The sequence below is a fragment of the Sphaerodactylus townsendi genome, linkage group LG06 (genome assembly GCF_021028975.2).
Source record: "Sphaerodactylus townsendi isolate TG3544 linkage group LG06, MPM_Stown_v2.3, whole genome shotgun sequence".
Taxonomy (NCBI): domain Eukaryota; kingdom Metazoa; phylum Chordata; class Lepidosauria; order Squamata; family Sphaerodactylidae; genus Sphaerodactylus; species Sphaerodactylus townsendi.
Genome location: NC_059430.1, coordinates 34458887 through 34484850, shown reverse-complemented (window position 1 = coordinate 34484850; position 25964 = coordinate 34458887). Strand labels below are relative to the sequence as shown.

At 41.1% G+C, this 25964-nt stretch overlaps 1 protein-coding gene across 1 annotated transcript in view; it reads right to left on the bottom strand.

Moving 5' to 3' along the window:
- Window positions 1-1069: 1069 nt before the first annotated feature.
- IGF1 (insulin like growth factor 1) overlaps window positions 1070-25964 on the bottom strand; it is a 75298-nt gene continuing 50403 nt past the window's right edge. The window contains exons 3-5 of the mRNA XM_048502351.1: window positions 19173-19354; window positions 11455-11510; window positions 1070-2587 (exon numbers count right to left, since the gene is read on the bottom strand). Of these exons, the coding sequence (XP_048358308.1) occupies window positions 2548-2587; window positions 11455-11510; window positions 19173-19354 (278 nt within the window). The 3' untranslated portion in view covers window positions 1070-2547. The remainder of the gene's footprint in view (window positions 2588-11454; window positions 11511-19172; window positions 19355-25964) is intronic.

The following is a 25964-nucleotide window of genomic DNA, read 5'->3' as shown; positions in this document are numbered from 1 at the left end:
TCGCGAAGCAGCTTTCCCAGAGGTAGTCGGCGCGGTCATCTCACGCCGACCCAACCCCTTCTGCCGCCGTGCGGAAACGGCCTCTGATTGTGTGTGGGGATGTCATTGATCTGGGATGGAAGAGAGACACTTGTCTATTCTAATTAATGTAGGTTCTACAACTACATTCTTAAGTGCAGCATGCTTATTTGAATGGAGCATTCGCCATGGTCCTCTTCTTGACAGCGCACAAGCACAAGCACAAACGCACATGCACATCTTCAATTTCTTTGGAGGCTTGTGAATACCCCTTATTGTGTATTACTCTTTATGTGGAATTTGGTCCAAAATAGTTGGAATCCAAGGCTTGGCTTTCTAAGCTTAATTTAAGGCTTAAGCTAGTCTTTAGTGAGAAGGGATACCTTCATGAACTGGGACTGGACTTTTTTAAAGATCTTCTTGGGTGAAACTCCTTGACAAAAATTGATAGTCCTTGGTATAACATCAGATTTAATGAAAACGTCATGGGAAACAACATATTCTTAATTTTGACTGTCAAAGTGACAGATTCAGCCCACATTTATGTTTGCACCTCTCAATAGTTTGGTATGTCCCCGCCATATTTTTTTCATCATAGGCATATTATTTGAATATTCCTCAACAAGCAAGCACATTCTATCCAGCTAGGTGAAATGCTAATCCTTCTTAGGTTTGCCAGGGTAGATTTATGAGTATCCCATATTCTGATCAACTCCATCCACACAGTTTAGGAAGATTTTATACCTCTTTTCATATCCTTCTCAAGTGCCCAGTTTGTGAGGATCTCAGCACCCTTTTTAGCACCCCTTTTGTAGCTTGTTATTTTTGGAATTTTTAATTTTGTGATAAAATCTCCAAAATTACTTTGTTTGTAGGCAGGGTTTTTCCAGTCCTTTCAGCCTTTAAGTTTCTGCTGCTCAGGAGCATTGTCCCATGGAAATTTGATGGGGGGAGAGGAAAGGAAAGAAAAGCCTCCCCTTTTTAGCCTAAGAAATCAGAACTGGTTTAAAGAAAGAAAAATGGTCAAGAGGCTAATGTTTATTAACCATTACTCTTTATTAGACCTCACAGAGGTGTAAACTATACATACAAATACATTAGAAAGATACCCTCTTACAGTAATGTTTCACATTATGGACTGGATCCCAAGAAGGGTTGACAAACATTTCAGTACATTCTACAAACCAAAGGTTGTGGTAGCCTTTATGAATACAGTATGACAGAGCCCTTATTTTTTTCTGTTGTCAATGTAATTGTTTATTTTTGAAAGAATCCTGACAGCTAACGCTTGAGATCTTTTGGATTTATCAGGATGAAGACATATGAAGTGGCATTTAGGAAGCACAAATACACAATTGTTTATGAAACAATGTTTACCATGTTGGACAGGTTGTACAGAGTGGGGAACCTGGCTAAATGATTCTGAGTAGCCTGTTGATCTATCAGGGTTTGCTTTTCTTTTGGTCAGTATTAAGATGCTTAGCTTTGCTGTGGGTCTGTGGAAAGCCTGCATGTGCTATATGGGGAGAATAACTGGTTGAACAATATTGTCGAAGTATTTGGTATAGTGTTGGGTGGGAGTTCTGCAACACAGTGATGTTACATACACAGTATGAAATATTGTCTGTCATCAAGTCATGACAATTTTCATTTTCCAGTATCAAAGGGAAAGCTAAGCACAGTACAAATCCAGTCATTTACAGCCCAACCTACAAAGCGTTATGATAGTGCATTGCCCATTCACCTTAGCAGGACTTGTGCCAACATGAGCAAATGTGCCCCTTCATTACTGCCCTATTATACCATTAAAAACAGTGGCCTTGTGGTGGTTTTTTTTGAAGATTGCAAATGCTTCCATGCAATCCAATTACTTCTCAACACTGGTAATGATCAGACTGATGGCTTTAAAAATAAGGGGCACATTCATATTTTTCTCTGAAAACAGTTTCTCTGGAAAACAATGTAGACATTAATTTCAGCATTTAGGGTTTTTTGTAGTTCAGTGTAGAATTATCAATAAGTTAGAGGGCTACCTACAACATCACAGATTTGTAGGAAGTCATGCATCCAGATATCAGCCAGTCCAGTTGGCTTTTAAGAGTAGATTCTGTTGGACACAGGCAGACGCCACTATGAGTTTGAAAGCAATTTTGGTAATCTTAGCCTCTGAGGTTGCATGGGCAAAAAGTGTGTACAATTCCAAAGCCTCCCAGGACTGCCATAGCATACCTTACCACATTCTGATTTTTTTTTAAAAAAAAACCCAACACATTATCACTAAGAAATCTTGTGTTTGGCTGGCAGATATCTGCAGAAAAACTTGCTCAGAGGTACCAGACGGCTGCTTCAGTTGCTTCACAGCTCTCCTTGGGTCGCAATTGGTTTTCCCTCAGGTAATCACTTGGGTTTTGACAGTCCCTCTGTCATACCTCAAAGTAAAAGTTGTTCTCATTTACTGTATTGTAAAAGGAAGCTTTTAAGTTTGTGTAAGTTTGTTGCAGGCAAGCTCCTTGCTTAAGGCTCCAGTCCTCAATGGGGCTTGTGCCGGCGGAGCGCTTTGGGGATTGGGCTGCAAGTGGAAATAAACCTAAATTACAACACAGTTTTTGTAGACTGCTTACAACAGGCATTAAGCAAATTGACAGATTACAAGAAAGTAGCAAAAATCATTAAGGCGCACAAAATCACTGACATGCACAGAGCCCTCAGCACATAATCTGTGCTAGCACAAAAACCTTGGAAATGTCTATGTGCTGCCCTCTGCCATCACTTAAATTCATTCTGCAATAGCAAAGTGCTGTTTATAAATTAAGGTCAGTGGGACACTGTATTTTTTTTTCCTTTGCAAGTAAAAACTATCTTACCAGATGGTAGAACTGGAATGTAAAATGTGGACTGAAGTCCACAGATCAATGTAGACAGCACTCCAGTTGCCATCTAGGGTGAATGGAACTCTGCAAACTCAAAGAATGCTGTCCTTGACTGCTGTAGATCATGAGCCCAATGCCTTCAACTGAGTGCGCATGAAGGTATTTTGAACTATCTGTGAAGACATAGGACTTAAATAGTAAGTGTGTGCTTTCAGACCTGAAATAATTTGAAGGTGCTGCTGTGTTGTTCAGCACCAATGTCAATCCGTAGTGCAGGTCACCCAAAGGAATTTGAGTTCTACTGAATTTAGTCTCATTGAGTTGCATGCAATGACTCCCTTCTGCTCAGGCACTTTCCTCGGACTCGGTGAAGAAGACTTCTCACTGTTAGCAGAAGGACTGATTGGATCCAACCCATTATTCTCAGCTGGGATATTGTGGTTGAACTGTTGTTGTGGATTAGGCCAAGGGCCCATGAACATGTTATTTTTTTCAAAGTGTACTAGTAAAAATGTGTTACGTGAATACAGCAGCTATCTGTCACTACATACATGTATTATAGAGATATGTTTGTCCTGCAGCTGGAATTGAGTTTGGTCCAATTATAGACACTCTGCGGCACATCCCAGTTTGCTGCCATGTAATTTGGGGAAAGGCCCTGATAACATGCATAAAAGGTAAAAGCTTTTCAACAGCAACTGTTTTCTTCATGTGATGGAAGTAGAATGATTCCTATGCAAAACATATGTCTGCATGCAAGGTGAGGATAACATATGCCTTTAAGTCAGAATATATATCAGCATATCTTGTGATACCTATCGAATGAGCAGGCTCGCATAGCAAAGCCAAAGAAACAAATAAGCAAGCCACGAACACCATTATTCAGGTGCATCCGAAAAGAAGACATTTTGATAAGTTTTGAATTAGGAATGCATCAACCAACATTTCACAGATACATGGAATACTGACTTCCTTATTATTTTTCTATTTAATACTGTTTTTACTTGTGACTTCCAGCTCAGCCCATGTATCAATTAAGTTTGACAGCCCAGATTTAAGATTATTGTCAGCCAATCACCAGTCGCTCTATTTGGAATGTCCATTGATGTCAATGGAGCATGCAGTGATGTTAGAACTGCAGCCACATATCCATGAGGACCCCAGGCTCTGTGGAATGCAAAGAACTGGAAGAAGAAGGTTGGATTTATATCCCTGCTTTCTCTCCTGTAAGGAGACTGAGAGGGCCTTACAGTCTCCTTCCCCTCCTCCCCACAACAAACACCCTCTGAGGTGGGTGGGGTTGTGAAAGCTCCATAGAACTGTGACTAGCCTAAGGTCACCCAGCTGGCTTGTGTTGGAGTGCACAAGCTGATCTGGTTCACCAGATAAGCCTCCACAGCTCAAGTGGCAGAGTGGGGAATCAAACCTGGTTCTCCAGATTAGAGTGAGCCTGCTCTTAACCACCATACCACATTGGCTCTCATCTTGCTATGGGGGATAAATGCAGTGATAGTACAAGCATGGTGCTGTCCAGCAATTATTCCTGCTAGTAGCAGAGTCAGTGTGACCCAGGGATGGTAGAACAATGTACAGGTACTCCCCAGAAGACTGGGACATCTGCTATTATTCCAGATTTCTCCCTTCATGTTTTGGAAATGTTGGTTGTGGTTAGTTAATAAATATAAGGCTCCATTGATGCATGCCTTTAAAATTTGGTACAAATGCAAGAGTGCTGCAAATAATTCCAGAGTTTACATGCAAGAAGCAAATAATTTGTAGTTATGTTGCAAGTTATTTTAAAAAAGAAAAAAACAAACAAACCCAAACCCAAAGCAAAATCAAACAGCCTTCCCTTTTAATTCAGTAATTTTGAGGCTAGGTATAGACAGCAGTTTTCCAGTTACTTGAGGCAGGAATGATAAAGTTATCATTGCTCGTTTCCATACCATTAAGGTCTCTTTCCAAATAAAGTATCTATCACTGTTGGGTCTACATGAATGAAGGTTCCTGTTATACCTTTAATTCTGTTTTTAGAATTTAGGTAGGGGGACAGCTAGATTCAAGCTCAGTAGTGCTTCAGTGAAACCAACAAATTTTCAGAATATAATATTTTGAGTCAAAGCTCCCTCCATCAGATGAAGAGGCGAAGGGTGCTTTGACTTTTTGAAAACTTATGCCCCAAAATTCCTGTTGATCTCTAAGATGCTACTGGATTTGAATCTAACTTTTCTATGCAGAGCAGTGCACATACCCTCTGAAACTAGGTTGAGGAAGTATTTCTTCAAACCCCAATACTGATTTGGATGATGAGACTCTAGAACTTGGTTTACAACTTACAGACATGACTTTACAAAATGGAAAATAGAAGCCAGCGAAGTCCAAGTTTACTTCAAAAACTTATTTGGCCAGAGATCAGCATGCCCAGAAGGGCCATTTTAAAACAGGAGTGAGAGGTGGAAAACCAGCATTGCGCTAGTCTAGGTCAGATTTTAGTTCAAAGGCATCCTGTTACTTACCCTTACCCTAATGCAATAGAGAAAACAGACATTGGTAATGTTATTTCTTCAAGCATTTGAAAAACTATTGGCCCTGATCCAGCTAAAATTGGTTACAACTTGCACTGAAACCCCATACATACTTATGCAATGAGTGAATACCTTTGAACAAAAAGGGGGCTTACTTTTAAGAAGTCATACATAAGATTGTACTGCATGTTTCACTGAAAGACTCATCATTACATCAGTAGCTGGTATTAGTCTTGGTTAACTTTAAAGGGACTGGAGCTGCTATCAGTGCCTAGCCTCAATCTTCCTAAAAAAATGCCAGTAAGGTTTGGTTTATTCTTTGTTAGAGGAGTATCTCTATACTGTATTATATGTAATCAAGTTTCAGATATTCTTATAACCTCCTTAATGTAAAAGTCAAACAGAAAAAATGGTATGTATGATACTGTGTTTGAGCAACAATAGTCTTGTAGAATATTGCAATATTGTGACAAGCAAAAATGTCTATTGCAGGATTAAAATGAATAATAGGTTTGTATTCAGGATTTTGTATCTCTTTTAAGACAGGAATTTGATGTATATGATTTACCAAATGGTGCTTCTATTTCTAAAGTAAATGGTCTGTGACAAAAAAAAATCACCACTGTAGAATTGTGACATTAAATAGTGTCAAAAAAATTCAAATTCCCCTTCTAAAAATAATCACCAATGAAAAGGCATTTAACCTGGATTGGCCATTTGAAGCAAGAGCCATGGAAAATCAGTCTGGATATACAGAACACTTGGATGAACTGGAGCAATATTTTAAAAAGAGGAACCAGTGGTATATATTGAATATTTAATAAATTATTACAATTCATTTCCAGACTAAAAGTAGTTTTAAAACACATTAAATAGACTGGTTATACTTTTCATCAGAACAATTTTTTTCCTATCTAGTCTCTAAATTCAAAGAATCTCTAATTGGGTTTAACTTTTCATTTATTTTTAAAAAACCCTTTAATGGTGTTGTTTTTACACATTATAATATCTGTGAAAATAATAGAAAGTTTTTAAAAAGAAAAACCACACATACAGACTTGTTACACACACACACACACTCGCGCGCGCACACAAACACATTTTCAGCTTCACAGGATGCTAGCCATGCATTTTCAACTCTTTTTCACAAACTGCAGCAGTTGGTTTTTAGGCAACATGTAGCTTCTTTTCTCCTTGCCCCCTGTAAATACATCTGATGCTCCCCTTTTCTTTCAACTTCAGGGAAGTTATAGCTATAATGCTCATTCAGACCAAGGGGGTATGTCTAACCATGCAATTCCTCTGATAGAAGTATAATTCCATTTGTGGAAGTGGGAGGTTAATGATTTCAGCCACTTCGCCATCCATATTGCCCCCCATGCTCTTCAAGAATATCAATTACAAATCACAGGAGCAAAATGTCAGGGTTTTAGTGCACTGCCACAGGATAGGGAGTGGATATCCCAGTAGCTCCAAAGTGGTCTCACTCATGTCAATGGGACTGCTCAGGAGTTATCAGAAAAGAAATGCAAACGCTTTTGCCCCAGTCCAGCTAAAAAGGTCCCTATGCATGCTTCTGCTTTTGGATCATTTGCTGGATCATGAACTGTGGGCAAATCCCATGTGCACTGCAACACATCTGAATGGGGATGTCAGTTTTCAGAACACTGCATTGATTTTCAGTGGGATGCATATTAAAATGCATGCCCTTATCTTACATGCTACCCATGAGTACCTGCTTTTAAAGCACAACAAGACTTAACTGGGTTGTTTATCATGTTTAAAGGTCCTTTTTAGGGCATTTTCATAATTGAACTTAAATCATGACACTAGAATCAACTAGGCACGTAATTGCGACAGGGGGCAGGGCACGCAGTAAGCACTCCAAAAAAGGAGAATGTGTGTCCCTGGGCTGCCGGATGGCCACACCTTCCCACCCGGCAATATGCGTGCTAATGCACACAGGCTTTTGGGTGGCACAAGCCACCTTTATAAGGCAGCACGCGGTGGCCTCGGCCTCCTTTGACAGCTTGAGGCAAACTGACCCACCCGCCCTCCTGGAAGGGATGAGATATTTTAGTTTTCGTTGCAGTCCTGCAGGGTTGGTTTGGGCAGAGGAACACATCGTTTGGGGGGAGACTGAGCTTGCATGCCGGACCTCCCCGCCTTTGGGGGCCTCCATAAGAGGCTTGGAGAGAGGCGGGCTCGGGGAGCATGCTTCCAAGGGCCTCTGCAGGCGTGCCCAACACCCCAGATGGATGGGCCACAAAAGAATGGGGCGGATGCCCCGTGGCCCAGGAAATCTGTCCTCCCAATAAAATGGGGTGGAGCCAGGATCAGCCAGGGAGGCTAATCGGCTGAGAAGATGCGCTCCTCTTGATCGCCCAGCTTCACTATAAGAATTACATAAATAAAAAGGGCTGCGGCCCTATTTCAATCAAAGCCGTGTCTGTGATTACTTGAGTAGCCTCTGCATGTCTTGCCGCAAATCTGTTTTGCCCTGATTTCCCTCACTAGCCAGCACTGGCTACCATGTATGTTTTGCTCTGAAAATGATTCCTCGTTGCCAGCATTCACACATGCACATGAATGGCACAAGTGAGGCTCAATGGTGCTTTTCATTAGTGTTGTGGGTAGAAATGCTCCCAGGCATTTGAAGTGGAACTGCAAGGTGGCAACTGAGCCTTCTTGATGAGAGTCTGGACCATATCGAACTCTCCGTTTGTTTACTTCAAGACAGGTTCAGTGTGTGTGTGTTTAAATGCGTGTACTAACTGTAATTTTGGATCAACACCATTGTTATAAATGATTTTTAGGTATATCATTTATTTTATAGCAGAAGCCTTCTGCCATGATCCAAACTCCCACATCCTGGAACAAGTATAAGACTATTTCCTGCATTTGCACAGAACAGATATGTATGGAGTTGGGATTTAGCACCCTTACGTACGCCAGGTAATGCCTCATGAGTACAGTGTACTCAGTACTGTTGCAGTACAACATCCATTAATCCCAATGGGATGTGTGCAGTAGTCATTCATGAGTCTCACTGAAACAAATGAAGGTTAAGCAGCAGCCATGTGGGAAGGTCCCTCCCCTGGATATTCAAGGGTCTTGAACAGTGGTGGGATCCAAAAATTTTAATAACAGGTTCCGATGGTGGTGGGATTCAAACAGTGGCGCTGCCGCACACATGCACCTCCAGTCCCTATTGGGCAGGGAGGTTGCTTTAGTAACCCCTTCTCGGCACTCAGAAAAAATTAGTAACCACTTCTAGAGAAGTGGTGAGAACTGGTTGGATCCCACCTCTGGTCTTGAAATTCAATGCAGTATCCATCATTGGGGTGCATCTTGACTATAATATTTTCTTCAGATGTAAAATGTAAACACACTCCCAATTTTACAGATGTCCCTCTCTTAAGTGAGAAAAAGTAGAAAGGCTATGGCTATGAACGTTTTTCTTTTTTAAGCAAAATCTATATATTTGTCATTTTCTTACCTTAAAAATATGTATATACTTTCTTTTATAGGTTTTTTTTAAGTCAAGTACTTTCTTAAACGAAACAATAGCACCACTTTGGCATTGTTGACCAAACCAGTAAAAGGTAAAGCAAAATTAGCTACATTATTATTTTCTGAATTTAATTGGTAAAAGTTCTTGCTCTCAGAAATGGAGGAGACTTGGATACAGCAGATAGTACATACATATATACATTCACAGGTTCCAGCCATCATCCAAAGTTATATTAGAAAGGTATTAATATGATACCCATCTCAGTCCATCTGAATTAAACCCCACCTGTGCAATGTCACCCCATATATCCGTGGTGGTGAACCTATGGCACTCCAGATGTTCATGCACTACAATTCCCATCAGCCCCCAATTGGCCATGCTGGCAGGGGCTGATGGGAAATGTAGTTCATGAACATCTGGAGTGCCATAGGTTCACCACCACTGCCATATATGGTTTCTCAAAAATGAGTTGGATCCAAGCCATGGGATTGACTTGAGAAGTGCACTTACACTAATGGAAAGAGCTGTGTGAAATAGTGGGAATGTATGTTAACTGATTAACACCTCTATTCTCTTCACTAGAACTGACTTTAATTAGTATTAATAAATTAGTATTAAATTGTATCTTCTTCCAAAAGAAGAGGCAGAAAGAGCAAAATTCTGTCACTGGTTCTAAAGTTCATCCTATAAAAACAGTCATGGGTGATCCTTTCCACTCCATGCTATCATGCATTGAAAGGCAGATTCTCTAAACATTAATCTATGTGTAGCTATAACTCTGCACCAAGTTAGGTCCCCTTCATATGTGTAATCACCACATAGAAGCCATCTCCACATAGGCTATAGGGTCACATGACTTTGTGAGTGAAGTCATGAATCCTTTCCATCCAATCAACTTTCTCTTCCAGCAGATTATGTGGGAAAGATCTACATTACTGACATGTGAGCCCCGCAAGCATGAGATCACATCACAAGGTCCCCAGCAGCTTCTGAGTTTGAGAACAAGGCCTTAAGCTTTTTAATTTTCAGTGAAATGATGCAACTTTATTCTGTACAGTCTGAATCGCCATAGCCATGGTAATTAATTTACGGTAGCCTGGATTTCTCGCTCCAATTGTGGAGAACCAGAGGGGTGCAAAGGCCCCAGTGTTAGTGAAAAGACAAGATGTAGCTTTTCTGTGACACCATTAGTTGATTCTAGAGTAGCAATTAGTCAAGAATTTCTCTGCAGTGACACAAACTGTTGTTCATTTTAAAAGTTTTGTGACTTTACAGAACCAATTGTTGCAAATTCTTACAGCAATTTTAAATTTAATACTGAAATATTTAATTATGATTCTTTTTTCAAAAGCTTAATGCTTGGCTAAGTTTTCACCACATTTCCAAGTTTATTATTTTGCTTTTACCTCATAAAGTTTTGGCCAAACCCTCTCGTATCACAAGCTACAAAAACAGCACCATAGTACTATGAAACAGTTTTACATACTGATGATATATGTGTTAGTATTGATATGCTAAATTTCTACATACTGCACTATATGGAGGAAAAAAAAGACATTTTATTTATATTGTTGCAAAATAACTCATTACCTGAAAGAATCAGTGAGGATTTAAGAGAACCGATGCATGCTCTCTGCTGATTCAAAACAAACAAACACAAAGAATCCTATTGTTGTATCTATTCACATCTTCATGCGTATGGGGAGGGGGAGAGCTTTGCCTTAAATTTTGTCATTCTGATGCAGCAATTTGTTGCAGACATGGGGACTCCCATGCAGATATGGAGCTCCAGCATGTGCAGGCTGCTCCATTCACTTAAGTGGCTAAGGGCAGCTTTGTGCATACAAAAGGTATGTGCATCTATATAGCTGCTTCCATACGAATGGAGGAGCTACACATGCCTACTGCAGCACATATAGAGCTCTGGGGCAAATGTGAGTCACCCATATTCTGTTAATTGCCACAAGTGAAATGAATGTTACTTTATAGCTGGTGATACTGGGAATGTTAGACTGTGCAAATATGGAAAGGGGCAAACAAACAATGTTATCAGACACTGTAAGACAAACAGTCTGTTGCTTGTATAGAAGTGCAAATATTAAAAAAAAGAAAGAAAGATACCACTTAGACAAGGCTGGTGAATGACTCCAACAGCCTGGTTCATAAGTTAATTTAGTGCAATTGGATTCATCCAAGGCCTGTACATTTGCTGGCCTTTGAGGGGCTCAGGACTTTATAAGAGTTGACTTCTTGAGCAGATGTGTGTTTGTATGTATGCATGTAGGACATTTAATGGCAAGTGAATGATTGAAACAGCAATCTACCAGCCTCAGACACGTTTGAGTACTGAGCTGGTTTCTATTGGAATGTTAACTTGCATTGTTCATGGGGAGAATGCCCATTAGTGGCGATTTCATCAAGCTTATCAAACTCTAGTGATTTGTCCAATGTTTGACAAATTTATTTACAGCAAAGTATCCTGCAGATGGCACATTCATTCTTCAATCTTATTGATGGGTTTTCTTACATTCTGTAGTTTCTGTTTCCTGTGCTTCCCCTACTTGTGTTCTTCAAATGCACTTCCTGAAAGGGAAATGGGAAAAATAAATCAACATAAATATATAAAGCTTTAACTGCTCTTTCCCAATCCTTATCATCTTTAATTTCTTGGTCAGCTGCTACAGTTCCCACTTCAGTTACTCAACGGAAGAGGTAACTTTCCCAAGGTTAGTAATCTGTTGAGTGTAAAACAACTATTTAAAATGGCAGCGCAAAGTTATTAGTAAAATGAATAACAATACCATTAATAAAAGCAAGTATATACCAAAATCATGAAAGTTAACAACTAAGAACACCATCTGGCAGACACTACCATGGGCAAAGAATCCCCCACTTCCCCCAAGCATTATTCAGCTGACTGGCAAGGGTCCTACCAGGTGCAAAATGAGGTCAGTGTGATGACATCACTTCAGGAAGTGACATCATTGTATTGCTAATAATGAGGGAGATGCCTCATTTTGTCCCCGGTAAGACTCTACCTCCTCTGCTAGCAACCCTATCTGGTGAATAACTATAAAAATCACTGGGAATAATAACAGCAAGATGTACAAGACCAATTAATGATGTAACGAAAGATCTGGAACAATAAAAGCATTGTCTTCATTCAGTTGAAAGACAATAGATTTGGTGGCAGGTGAATCACAGTGAGGAGGATGTTCTAGAGATCTGGTGTGATACTAGAAAAGCCCCTTTATGGTGCTTCTGAGCAAGAACTGTAAAGATGATCTTAGTGGGTGAGGAGGTTCATATGGGAGGTGGCCAATGTGCTGGACTGTGTGCATGTGGCTGAGATTCAGCTAAAGAGAGGAGGTAGAAAAAGAGCTTGATTGAGACCACTACTGATCCCTTGTGGGTGCTGCTATCTGCTAGAGGACGGACAAGTATAAGGTAGCCTGTATCCCATCACACCACTCAACAATATAAGAAGTCTTCCTTGGAGAGTGTTTCTTCAGCTTAAGTGGCGGGTTTTCTCCAACAGAAGAACTACTTTAAGTTGAGCTAAGGGGGCGTGCTTCACATTTGGCTAAATCAGAGTGGTAGAACATAGGCCAGTACTCCTTGGTGGTCAAAAATGCTGTCAAGTCACAGCTGACTTATAGCAATTTCATAGGGTTTTCAAGGTAAGAGGCATTCAGAGATGGTTTGCCACTGCCTGCCTCCATTGGGCTGAGAAAGTTCTGAGAGAACTGTGTTTAAGCCTGAGATCACCCAGCAAGCTTCATATTGGAGGAGTGGGGGGTCAAATCTGATTTTCCAGATTAGAGTCTGCCACTCTTAACCACTAGACCATGCTGACTCTCCTAGTAGATCTCATATACTTAAAAAAATCCTTATTCTTGTGTCCTCCTTCCTTGGCCAGATTAAATTATGAAATGACATGCTCTGACATAATTAAAGATGAATCTTAGCTATAAAATATGGCATTTTTTAGAAAGAACCCTCCCCCCACACACACATTTTATAGAAGGTGAAGTAAATATGTTAGCCTCAAAGAATGTTCCTTGTCTTTGCACCAGTGCTTTGATCACCACTGCTAGAAAGGCAGGAACTGGCTGCCATGGCAGCACACATTGCAAATGCAGCTTTGGTCGGAGTAACACATTTCTGACAAACACAAACAGCTGAAACCAGTTAAAATCCAGGGAGGCATCTGGTTTGCATTTGGATCACTTCCCAAGGCCTTAATGAGACTTTCTCTTGCAGCCAATGATATTCCTACAACAAAACCACTTAGAGAGCTTCGTCTCCTTCCCATTGGTTGACTGTTTTCATATTGACATTTGACATTGACATTTGACAAATGCCCAGTCTTGACATTTCTTGATAGGCCACTGGGTGTTTAAGTAGTAGCCAGGCTGGTTTGTAGACTTCAGCAGAGGGGTTGTAGCTCAGTGGAACAGTCTCTGCTTCCCATGCAGAAGTCCCAGGTACAGTTCCCAGCATCTCCAGTTAAAAAAGGCTGGGCAGTAAGTGATAAGAAAGATCTCTGCCTGAGACCCTGGAGAGCCTCTGACAGTCAGAATGAATAATACTGATGGTCTGATTCAGTATAACAAGGCAGCTTCATGTGTTCACATGTGGGTCTTGCGCATCCTGAGAAAGGGGGTTTAAAGGAAGTCAATGTATTATTGCATTTACTTAGAGCAGCAGTGGCGTAGGAGGTTAAGAGCTCGTGTATCTAATCTGGAGGAACTGGTTTTGATTCTCCGCTCTGCCGCCTGAGGTGTGGAGGCTTATCTGGGGAATTCAGATTAGCTTGTATACTCCCACACACACCAGCTGGGTGACCTTGGGCTAGTCACAGCTTCTCGGAGCTCTCTCAGCCCCCCCTACCTCACAGGGTGTTTGTTGTGAGGGGGGAAGGGCAAGGAGATTGTAAGCCCCTTTGAGTCTCCTGCAGGAGAGAAAGGGGAGATATAAATCCAAACTCTTCTTCTTCTTCTAGAAGGTTGGACCAAGCCCTGCCCCTAAGGTTTAGGAAAGGTTGCAGAGTAAAAGCCTGCAAGAACTATTCAGATGAGTTTCGGGAGGGTAGTTGTGTTAGTCTGCAGGAGCAGAACCAGATTCATGTCAAGTAGCACCATAAAGGCTGCACATGATATCAAGATTTTGGAAGTATAAGATTTCGAGTCATTGGTATAAAAAACATGTACCCTGAAAATCTTGTTCATCTGGAAGGTGCTATTGAACTCAAATCTAAATTGGATTAAATTAATTTTAAGATTTACAGGGGAGGGAAGGTGGCACTGTATAGCCCAATCTTGTCAGGTCTCAGAAGCTAAGCTGATGCCCAGGCAATCCAATAGTCAGACTGGGGGGAGCGGCATTTCTGCTACTGTCCTCTACCAGTCATAATCTTGATATCATGTGCAGTCCAGTCTCATGGAGTGGAGCAAGGGTAAGATGGTTGCTGATCTTAATTGAAGGGTTTGGTATCAAGAGTGTCTGCTCGACACATGACACCGTTCTTTTCCCTCCCAAATTAAGAATGCAAGACCTGCAGGGGAAGGCAATGGCAAACCACTTCTGCTTCTCACTTGCCTTGAAAACACCTTGCCCCAGGGGTCACTTTACACACACATATACACAGTGTATCTCTTATTTACTTTTTAAAAAAATGAAATAAAATGAAGATAATCTTTAAGATACACAATTTATTAAATCTATGATGTATGTTAGAAATTAAGAAGGAAATAATAATTACTGTTTTGTGCCTTTTATTATTTATTTTTAAAAACATGTCTATGCTGCCTTTCCACCCAAATAGGGTCTCACAGGCAGAAAACATGAAAACATTTCCACATTAAAACAGAATTTAAATTAAAGCATACATGAAACAACTTAGTAAAACATACAAAAACACCAACACAAATAAAACCAGAACCAGGGAAGAGGCCAGTGCAGCTGTTGAAGGTATATCAAGCAAAAGAAAACAAAAAATCTTTACCCACTAGCAAAAGACAAAGAGAGAGAGAGAGAGAGAGAGAGAGAGAGAGAATATTTCTCTTCCTAAGAAAGAAGTTCCAGGTTTGTTGCCATGACTGAGAAGGCCCTTTCTCAGGTTGCCACCAAGTGGATGTGTAGGTTCATATGGGAAAAGATGGACTGGTCCCAAACTTTAAAGGTCAATACCAGCACTTTTGAGGTAAGGCTGAAATCACCACAGAATGGTGCCTCCCACTCCCAACTCCAAAGGATGGTCCAGAAAGTTACCAGGGTTGATGCCACAGACAATTCATCATCAGTCTCATAAGCAGGTCTAAAACCAGATCAGAATGGAGCCAAACAATCTGCTTCATTCAGGAATCCCTGAAGCTGTCCAGTCACCATTCATTCAATCATCTCACTCAATAATGCTATTTTTGGCTGTATCTGTATCTTAGAATTTGCTCTCTTGTCTTACTACAGAATGTCATTGCCATACTTTGATGCCTTTCAAGGCCGGAAAACTACTGCAGCCAAGATATCTAAGCTGTCCATTCAAGTTGCCCATAAATCCTTAAGCAGTCTATGTATAATGTATGAATTGGTTCTGAGGAGTGGATTGGACTGAATGTGGAATAAGGAAAGACTTAGGCATGGTGTAACCATTGGAAAAATGCTTGGAAAGCCTGCATAGGTAGTGGCTTCTTGCCTATGATGAGATGGCTCAATATATCCACAGCCACATGCAGAATTTGGCTTTCAGCTCCCTTTTGAGGCAATGGGAAAAACAGGCCTGCAATTTCCTTGCCCACAGCCATCACACACCTAAAGTAGTGTATGAGGATGAGTTATTGAGGGATCAGTGGTGAAAGAGACAGCAAGAGTCTTGGTGTTAGAGGGAAGTATTGCTTGCCATTTTTAAACTCCCACAGACCTGTGACAGGTTGAAGTGTTTTGTGGAAATCTTTGCTTAGGCAGCTGTGATGATCCAGATAGGTAATTTTAGATTTTTATCCTTACCCCTCTTGGTAATTTATACTTTAAATATGAAGCACAGAATGAACATTCAACATACTTGCCTCATCCCATCCCACCATACCCAAAGATATGGAGCACATGATCTCTTTTTAGTTGTTATAACCATGTGTACCAGGAGTCCTTCAAGTTGCATGTAAGCTACCTGTGATGTTCCCAATAGGCATAGTTACCATTTCACTTGAATAGGTGGATTTTGCCTGCATGTGCTGCTTTATGTTCACATGCAAAAAAGCTGTACAGGCATATTTACATAATGGAAGCATTTGGGTCACATGCAATCTCAGCAGTGGGTTCCTAGTATGTGTGGTTGTAACCTAATGTTTATGTAAAAATAAGTCCCACAGCAATAAGTAGTCATTGCTGGCTACAGCCTACATCACCCTACCCTGCACCACCTAGCCTATCATATTTCTACCCTAAAGTCTGGTTGTAATAGCTCTATTGTTAATACAAAGGCCTTAAGTTTTAAAATGAATAGTCTTGTACTATTCCTAATAATTGCTCATGTTTTCCTTCACACAGAGAGGCAACTAGCTACTTTTAAACTAGAAAAGTAAAATAAGTTACATTTATTTTCCTATGGCTGTGTTACTTTTATTGAAGTCCTGTTGACTGATAACTGAATTTGCCTTGTTAGCTTTTTCATAGATTCCAATGTAATGAGGAATAAACAAGGACTCAGAACATGTCAAAAAGTCAGCCTTTTCCCTCCTTGTGAGAGGATGACAAATGTTCAGTTGATGAAGTCCAACATAAAAATCTGATTTCATATGCATATTGATTCATCATATTGAGAACACTGAAAATAGTTTAATAATAACTTTTCAATGACCTCAACCTGATGCTGTTAGAAGCAGGATACTGAAGTCCTCCAAAGCACCTGTTCTTGTTGGCAAGCCTTGGGTGCTATATTTTTTATTGACCTGAAGTCATCCAAGGATGATGACCTACTTCTAGCAACCAAGTTTCGTTCTAGGTTGCTATATGAGAGAGAGAGACCATATTATTTAGTCTAGGGCTGGCAAACTTAACTCACAATGCAATTGGCCAGAGGTTTAGAAAGATGGAAACTGCACTGTTAGACACATAAATGGATGGACAATAATCTTTTCCATGGGGGCAAAAGGACGTCCTTATTCAAATGCTTAAGTAAGCAGGCTGTCAAGAGCTGGTGAAAGCCTACTGGGATGTTGTGTTTTCCTCTTGCTCTTGACTTGGGTCTTTGGGGAGGGCTGGGAGAAGGTGATGTAGAAACCACTGCCTTGTTTCCCTTTCTGCTCTGAGCGTGAAAGTTTTTTCTCACCCTCCTGCTAAGCAACACCTGTCTTAATTATAGATCAACTTGCCTTGCCTATACTGCTGCTAGTTACTTCACCCTGCTGGGATTTCAGGGGAAGGGGTTAGAGGGAGGGAGTTTTTAACCCTGAACTGCTGTTTTGAACTTTAGTTCCAGCAATGAATTGTAGGTGACTGTATGCCCTGATCCCTTTTCAATAAACCAATTTCTGCACCCAAGAGTCTGGTTATTGCAGAACCTGACACAGGCCTTGATTTTCAGTGATGCTCTGAGATTTCATTTATTTATTTCATTTATACCCCACTTTTTTCAGTGAAATTCAAGACAGATCACAAATATAAATTCAGACAGAAAAAAATATCCAATAAACAATGAGGTAGGATTAGAACTACAGAACTGTAAAATAATGCAAACAAGTGACAGCCTGAAAATTACCTGGGGCAGCTTTTATGAGATGCAGAGCCAAAAGCAAGCAAAGGAGAGGATCTGTGATTGTGAGAATGAGCCAAGTGCACAGGCTCAAGTGGCAGACCAGGTGCTTCAAGAGGACCTGGAAGGCAGAGTCTTCACTCTAGTCCACTCCTGCCCTGTCTCAGTCAGTGCTGTTGCCTTGCACATTGTAGCACTGTATCAATTTGGTCTTCCTGCTTGCACGCTCGGTCACAGCTGGATCTGTTTAGGGGAAAGACTGAGTATGCGTGCTCACCTCTCCTATACTGGGGAGCCCTGTAAGGGATCTTGGGGATGCAGTCTTTCAGCAATGTGCCCAGCTCAGGGGCTGTTGGGAGGCTCTCATCCCCAAGTGGCAGGGGAACCATGGAGAGGCTTGGTCCCATGTGGAACTCTGGGACTTGGCATTCCATGTTGCTCCCTTAGCAGGCAGGTTAGGACAACATGGGTGCCATTGGTCGGCAGGCAAGTCAGCTGATGCTGGATCTGAGCCTCATGCTGTGCCAGTGCTCCTAAGGCTATACTCAATAAAGCTGAGGGTGCTTTCACTTCAGTTATGTTCTCTGATTCTCCCCATCACTCTCACCCCCTCCCCTCCCCCTAGGACTGCAAATTCCTGTCTAAACACCCCAGACTCCAATTTCTTACCTAGCCTCTCTGTCTCTTGAGTAGTAATGATAAATGACTCGGGTGAAATTTTCACATCAGCCATTAGGCAAATCTTTTGAACTTCTTTAGGCAGATATGCAAATGTTCAGTTGAAGTATTTCTTTTGGCACCATTTCTTTCTAATAAGGGAGCGCTCATCTAATCTAGCCTTTCGCAACTCTGCTGTTGGACCATTGATTCATCTAATCTAGTACTCTCTACTTTGAATGGCAACTGTTTCCAAGGTAGAAGTCTTTTCCAGCTGTGCTCCCCAATATCTACCTGCTTTTATCCCAGTCTTTCTACAAACATGAAGTAAATAGTTCTTTTGTTTGTTTTTTTCTTTATGACAAATGTAGGTTAGGCCGAGAGAAAGAATGACCAGCAAGCTTTATGGCAGAGTAAGAATTTGAAACAGGGTTTCCTAGTTCATTCAAACAGTACACCATACTGGATCACAATGGCATTGTTTAAAAAGAAAATTAGATTTTTTAAAAATGGAGATGAGATCCTAAGCACTTATGCATGTACTTGATCACTGAAATTTGGTGTCTGCCAGTCCATCATATTTATCATTTCTTATGTTAAAGAATATGTAGCACAACTCAAAATTTCAGAAACTAAGGATTCGTGTTTATAAAGAGGAATGAAACCAGGTCTCACAAATGTTGCAAATGTTTATGGTGGAGATATAATTCCTAGTGTGCAAATTCATGAAGAATTTATTGTACATAAACAACTTTTGGTGTTTTTTTTTTCACAATGCTGGATTTAAATTTGGAGGTGCCTCAGATTAGCAGGTTAGATAAGTTCAAATCAAGGCCTACCTTTTGTGCTTTAGGCATATCAGTATGGCGCTGCGCACGTACAGACCGTGCCGATTTTGGTGGTTTGGCAGGTGCACAGTACATCTCCAGCCGCTTCAGGTCGCAGCTCTGGAAACAGCATTCATCCACTATTCCTTTGGTGGGATTTACACGCCTGTTGCTCCCATACCCTGCTGGTTTACCTATATGAGACCAAAACAAATCAGTAGTTTGTTTAGAGTAGTCACAAGAATTTGTTCAAGAGTTTCTTTAGAGAAGTCACAAACAGAGTATTGTTAGTTTGGTGATCTCAGAATGTGAAACTGGTCATGTGCTCTGATCTATTTAGTTGGACCACATATTTTAAAATGTTGCCTACAATCTAACCCACTGCTAGAATCTTATGTGCATATTGTATGCCATAAATGGGTTGTGTATATATTACATGTTTAAGGATGAATGGTCCTCATATTGCAGCAGTTGGAAATCAAATGATTTGACCAGAGGTTCTCAAACTTTTGCAATGGGAGGACCACAAGTTTGCTTGTTGTTTTTCACAAATCCCCAAGCCCTCTTCTCCCTTGATGGCTCCTGCCACCCATTCCTCAGCCCCTTTTGAAGAAATATACACATGCGGTATCCTTTCTCATCCTCAAAATGACACAGTGAGAACCATAGTATGTATACACACATGTGCTGACAAGTTGCAAACTTTATGGCAGCCCCAGCACGGCATATGATAAAAAGAAGTGGTTGCCTTCCTTCACAGAACCTTCCTTGATGGTCTCCCATCCAAGCATCAACCCTGATTAGCTTCCAAGATCTGATGAGATCAGCCTACACCATGGCACCTTCCCTCAGAGAACTGTAGTTCCTGTGCTTTAAAAGAAAGTTTCAATAAAAATGTTTGTAGTATCAGGTACATGGCCTACAAAGTCAGGTCTAATAGGGCAGCTGATGCTATAGAGTTACAACATAAAAAGCCCTAGTCCATTTTCTAATCATTCTCAGCCCTTCATTGGAACCAGCTTAGCACCAGAGATAATACAAATCTTAGTTATTGGTTAATAATTTCTAAGTAGAGTCCTGCTGAATTAGGAATGGAAACGGGTCTGCAAGCTTTCACTGATGGTCACAAAAAGATGAAAATCAAAACAGCATTAAAAGGGGAAAGACATGTCCTAACCTCACAGCTCCACTGATAACATTGCATTCCACTCACTAAAGTTGGAGTCCAATAATTAGTCAGGTAAATTTTTAAGTGACTGATATTTTGGTGGTGAAAGGCTGTATTAAACACCTGATAATTACAGAGTAAAACTAGGCATAGATCGGACAACTCAATTCCTTAGGTCTAATAGAGATGAAATAATAACTGAGAAATAATGTTCAGAAAAAGATACAATTATAGTGGACAGCTTTTATTCAATGGCCAGTTGTGTTCTCTGATTTCCTTTTTGGTTGTTCACATATTTTCATGGACAGATAAAACCAAAGTTTATGTTCTGGTTTCATGTTTTTGGAAAGATGAAGTACTGAATGCCAAGATTTTCTATTGTTTGAATCAGGAAGCTTATATTTTTAGATCTGGATTTTTTCTTTGATTTCTTAAGAATATGAGTTCGGTTGCTAATTTCTTGGGATCTCCTACCTCAAGTTCCTGTTGCTCAGCTGGGCAATGGGAGGAAAGACCTAGGAGAAATAGGGGATACAGGCAGAATCCCCAGCATGAGGATGTTGCTTCTTGCATTTCCTGGAAGTGATGTCACCGCATGAGGTGATGCTCCAGCATTCGCCCAGAACTCTGTGGTTAAATCACAGAATTTTCAGCAAATTCTAGAACGTCACTCTGGACGATGACATCAATTCCAGATTCTGCCAAAAGCTGTATCATTGCTTCGGATACACCAGCCACGCACCACACAAGATGGAAGTCTCCGCTTCCCCCTTTACCCACAAGTTGCCAGCCATTCAGCCCTAATCTTACACAGTTTAAAAAATTGTTCAGATATAGTATTTGGTTGACTAATGGAAGGTTTCAAAAGGAGCTAGGTCTTGTTGGATAAGAAAGTATGTTTTTCCACATTCTGAGGAAATCTGTGTGAAGTTTAACTGTGATTCAGAGCCAGAAGTCTGAAGCAAAATTCATATGATGAAAATTTTGGAAGCAACTACCTGGGACTTTAAATATACCATCTCTTCTTTAATAACAAAATAAATATTGAGCCAGAAAACTGCTGTACTCTGAACTATGTATTTGCATTATCAGTATAAAAGCTAAATGATTGTAGCAACTTTCCCCAGGTGCGATACATTAAATCAAGAAATAATACTTTGTAAGTCACTAAAGATGCCCTGCTTGAAGTAAAGGCACACTGTGGATGAGCTTGTTAAGGCCCTTGGAAACAGGAATTAAGTATCAAAAGCTTCAGAAAGGCAGAAAAAGAATGAAATCTGAGCTCACTCTAGCTACTGCCTAAGATGTTCTGATGTTGGGATGGGGGGATGGGGGGGAAGAGCTGCCAGAATACCTTATTGAACCAAACTCCCTCCACACCGTAGCCATTGTTGTAGCATCACGGAATGTTCATAGGGCTGTCAACCTCCAGGTGGGGCATGGAGATCTCCTGGAATTACAATTGATCTCCAGATAGCAGATATCTGTTCCCCTGGAGAAAATGGCAGCTTCCTGTGGTGGATTCTATAGCAATATAATCTGCTGAAGTCCCTCCCCTCACCAAACCCTGCTTTCTCCAAGCTTCAGCCCCAAAATCTCCAGGAGTTTCCCAACCCAGAGTTGGCAATCCTATATCTTTGTGGAAATTCTAACTTTCAGGTGTTAAATACTCAAAACAGAGCCAAAGGACAGAAAGGTTTGTTGGTGGAGAGACAAGAACATACAGCACTATTTCAGAAGAGCTTGCATACACTTTGAAGCAGAGATGGGTTTATCCCACTGAGCTTGGATTGGAGTAAGGCTCAGGAAACTGCAAAATTTGCCAAATTTGTCAAGTATTTCCAGGCTCCTTTCAGAGCTTGGAATTACTCAGAAGAGTCATTGGTCTTCCTCCTTCCCTTTCTCTTTAATCCCACTGCCTACCACTATCAGGTCATACTTTAAAAAAATTCAAAAGAAGTCATGGCTGAAAGAGGCTATGCATGGCAAGCCCCAAATCTGGGAACACAGAGACAGATCATACAGTAACATTGGTGCTGGGATGTGGCCAGAGGGCACCCGCCAAGAACAGAGCCGTAGGGAGGGGGAACTGCACCCGGGGCACACGTGTGCCCTGCGCCCCCGCCACGCCCTAGAATGCTCCTGTCACGCCCCTGCACCGGTACGCACTTGGTGCATCATGCCCCCAGTCCCCTTGGCACTACGCCACTGACCAAGAATGACTGGGGGTGAGACTGCTTGAGGTAGCAGAATCTGCTGAGAAGGGCTAGAAAGAACTCTCATTGGGAGAGAGGGTTGGATCCAGACTATATTTTCCATTACTGGAAAAGGAGTAATAATTTCTAACTCCCACTTCCTTCTGCAGGCCCCTGATTTGCCCCATATGCCATTCCTGAGGGTCTCTGCTCCCCAAGAAAAGCTTCTTGGGAAGATAAAAGAGCTGCAAAGGGAGGCAGGATAGTTCTGTTCGGCTGGCAGAAGTTTCTTCTATCAGTGAAAAATTTAGTCTGGATCCAACTTGTAGTGTAGAATCTCATGTTGGGAAAGCATAAGGTTGCTCATGATTCAGTAGTTGCCCTGTAAAACATGGGACACATGATGGGAGACAGCAGGCAAAAGAAAATAATAATTAAAAATACGTTTAGTATTCTGAGTATTTTCATTGCTTTTCATGCATTATCTTCCTACTCTTTACAAAGACTCTATACAGATTACACAATATTATTACCATATATTGTAGGTGGTGAAGGTGGGAGGCAGGGTAGATATGTCTTCTCTAAGGCCATCTGGCAGGCTCCTGGCCAAAGTGAGATTTGACTTGGGAAAGTTCTGCCTTTCAACCACTATATTACATCACATCTTACATGCTCGCAGTGCATGGGGAAAGCATGCCCCTCAGTGGTGGGATCCAAAAAATTTTAATAACCGGTTCCGATGGTGGTGGGATTCAAACAGTGGCGCTGCCGCACACACTCACCTCCAGTCCCTATTGGACAGGGAGGTTGCTTTCGTAACCCCTTCTCGGCACTCAGAAAAAATTAGTAACCACTTCTAGAGAAGTGGTGAGAACTGGTTGGATCCCACCTCTGATGCCCCTCCCTCCTGGCAACTCTGGAAGGCCTGTATTTGTGCAGTTCTTAGGATTTTAAGGTGACATAAGGACATGAAAGGACTGGTTTGCATTTTGACCCAATGGGAAATGGTGGAGGGTGGCGCAGGATCATGGTCACTATAATTATGGTCAAGAGTATGTCCTGCCATGTTACATTAAGTTTTGCTCCCTCATCACAGGTACTAGATAAGTGCCCTTGGTAAGCTGGGCCAGATTGATCTGCTACCTGTTTGAGGCACCACACATTGTAATGTGCATTGAACTAACAGCATACCCAGAGCTGAATTGCAGTCATGTGAATCAGCTGTTTCGACTACAGCCAAACAAAAGTCTGTTGACTTTTATTGTATGTATTGTTCAGTCCTGAAGTGTGTTGTTCCTTTGCTGGAGTGGTGAAGGTGGAGCATATCAGCATCTGTCTGCTTAATGCCAGACAATAATTATGTTTATTATTATTATTACCTATACAGTTGCTGAAACATCCTGTTGTGTTGCTATGACATTGCACATTGCTCCCTCATGCTATACATTCCTTTTATCATGACCTAGTTGCCAGGGTTTTTTTTCCTAGTTGTCATTAATAGGATCCTTATGTCTATTCAGCCTTCAGAGTTGCTGACTTCAACATGTAGGAGTCTTGTGCCTTCGTTTGAGATGTTATTACTCATGCACTTGAAATGAGCTTATTCCATCACATTTTTGGTTAGCTCTCATGAGGTTTTCTATCACGTAGATCAAAAATGGTATTTTGGCTACTGCTTTAATCTATTGTAGTCAAATTGACATTGCCTGTGCTATGAACTAACATCATGTTTAATCATACCATTCAGTTGGCTCTTGTAAAAACAGGCCAGTTATAGAATTTCACTCTTTGAACAGCTGGCTTCTGTGGCAACAGCACTTCACTTTAAATAGGGCCACTGACGTAATTCAGAACTCGGTTGTGTACTCCGTATTTTTCCAATGTAAAATTTTCTTTACCATGAAGAAGAAGAAGAAGGAGGAGGAGGAGGAGGAGGAGGAGGAGGAGGAGGAGGAGGAGGAGAATTTGGATTTATATCCCACTCTCTCTCCTCTAGGAGACTCAAAGGGGCTTAAAATCTCCTAGCCCTTCCCCCCTCACAACAAACACCCTGTGAGGTGGGTGGGGCTGAGAGAGCTCCGAAAAGCTGTGACTAGCCCAAGGTCACCCAGCTGGCATGTGTGGGAGTGCACAGGCTAATATGAATTCCCCAGATAAGCCTCCACAGCTCAGGCGGCAGAGCCGGAAATCAAACCCGGTTCCTCCAGATTAGATACACGAGCTCTTAACCTTCTATGCCACTGCTGCTCCTGTCATTCAGCGTCATTCAGCTAGACTGAATTCAAATAGCATCTTAGAGATCAACAAGATTTTCAGGGTATAATATTTTGAGAGTCAAAGCTCCTTCGTCAGGTACAAGTAGGAATGGAGATTCCTGACTGGGATATAAGGGGGGGGGGGGATGCAGTGAAGAAGGGACTCAGGATACAAAAGTACAATGCACACTGTAATCAGCTTGATTTGAGGAGAAATGTTTAAAGCAGAAAATTAGCATTTGTAATGAGCTAAAGAATCCTGTTTCCCTGGGCAGTTCTGGAGGGTCTATTGTTTTGAATTTGTGAATGAACTAAAGTTCAGCAATCTCACATTATAATCTCCCCTTGAGGCTTCTCTGTTTGAAGACTCCCCCTCTTAGGTCAGCAATGGAATGTCCTGGAAGATTAAAATGTTCTCCCATTTTTAATCCATGTTCTACATGATATATAACAATGATCCTGTTATTATACTTGGAATGCATGGTACTTCTGGTTTATGCCTAATAAAGGTTTTTGGATTGGATTGGATTCTCTCAGGTTCCTTATAGTGAATGTAATTATTCTCTAAATGTGATATCCCACAACTGCCAGACTTTGCCCTGACCTGGATAGCACAGGCTAGCTTGATCTCACCAAATCTTAGAAGCTAAGCAGGAACAGTTTATTATTGGATGGGAGACCACCAAGGAAGTCCAAGGTTCTGATGCAGAGACAGGCAATGGCAAACCACGTCTAAACATCTCTTGCCTTGAAAACCCTATGAGGACTCCATAAGTCAGCTGTGACTTGCTGGCATTTTGGACCCCCAGTGTAATGTACTTTTAATATCATACTAGGGAGCAAGGAAGTTTTTGAAGAGCATTATTTCCATCTGTATAAGACCTAGCTGAGCCTTCGTCCCTTCCTGTCTCCAGATACTTAAAGCCTGAGAATGACCAGAGGCATGAGATTTTTGGAGCAACTCAGAGCTCTTAACCTGTAGCTTACGATCTATGGTCATCATGGCCCCACAGAATTTTAAGCTTACTGAGAATGTGGTCTTATGATTTTGTTTTCTTTGTTTATTTAAATTACATGTTATTAATTTTATATTTAGGTGTTTTTCAAAGTTTCCTTTGGTGCTCATAGGGGAAAACAGCAGTGTCATACACCATTTAAATGAATGAAATTTTATCTAAAATAGTAT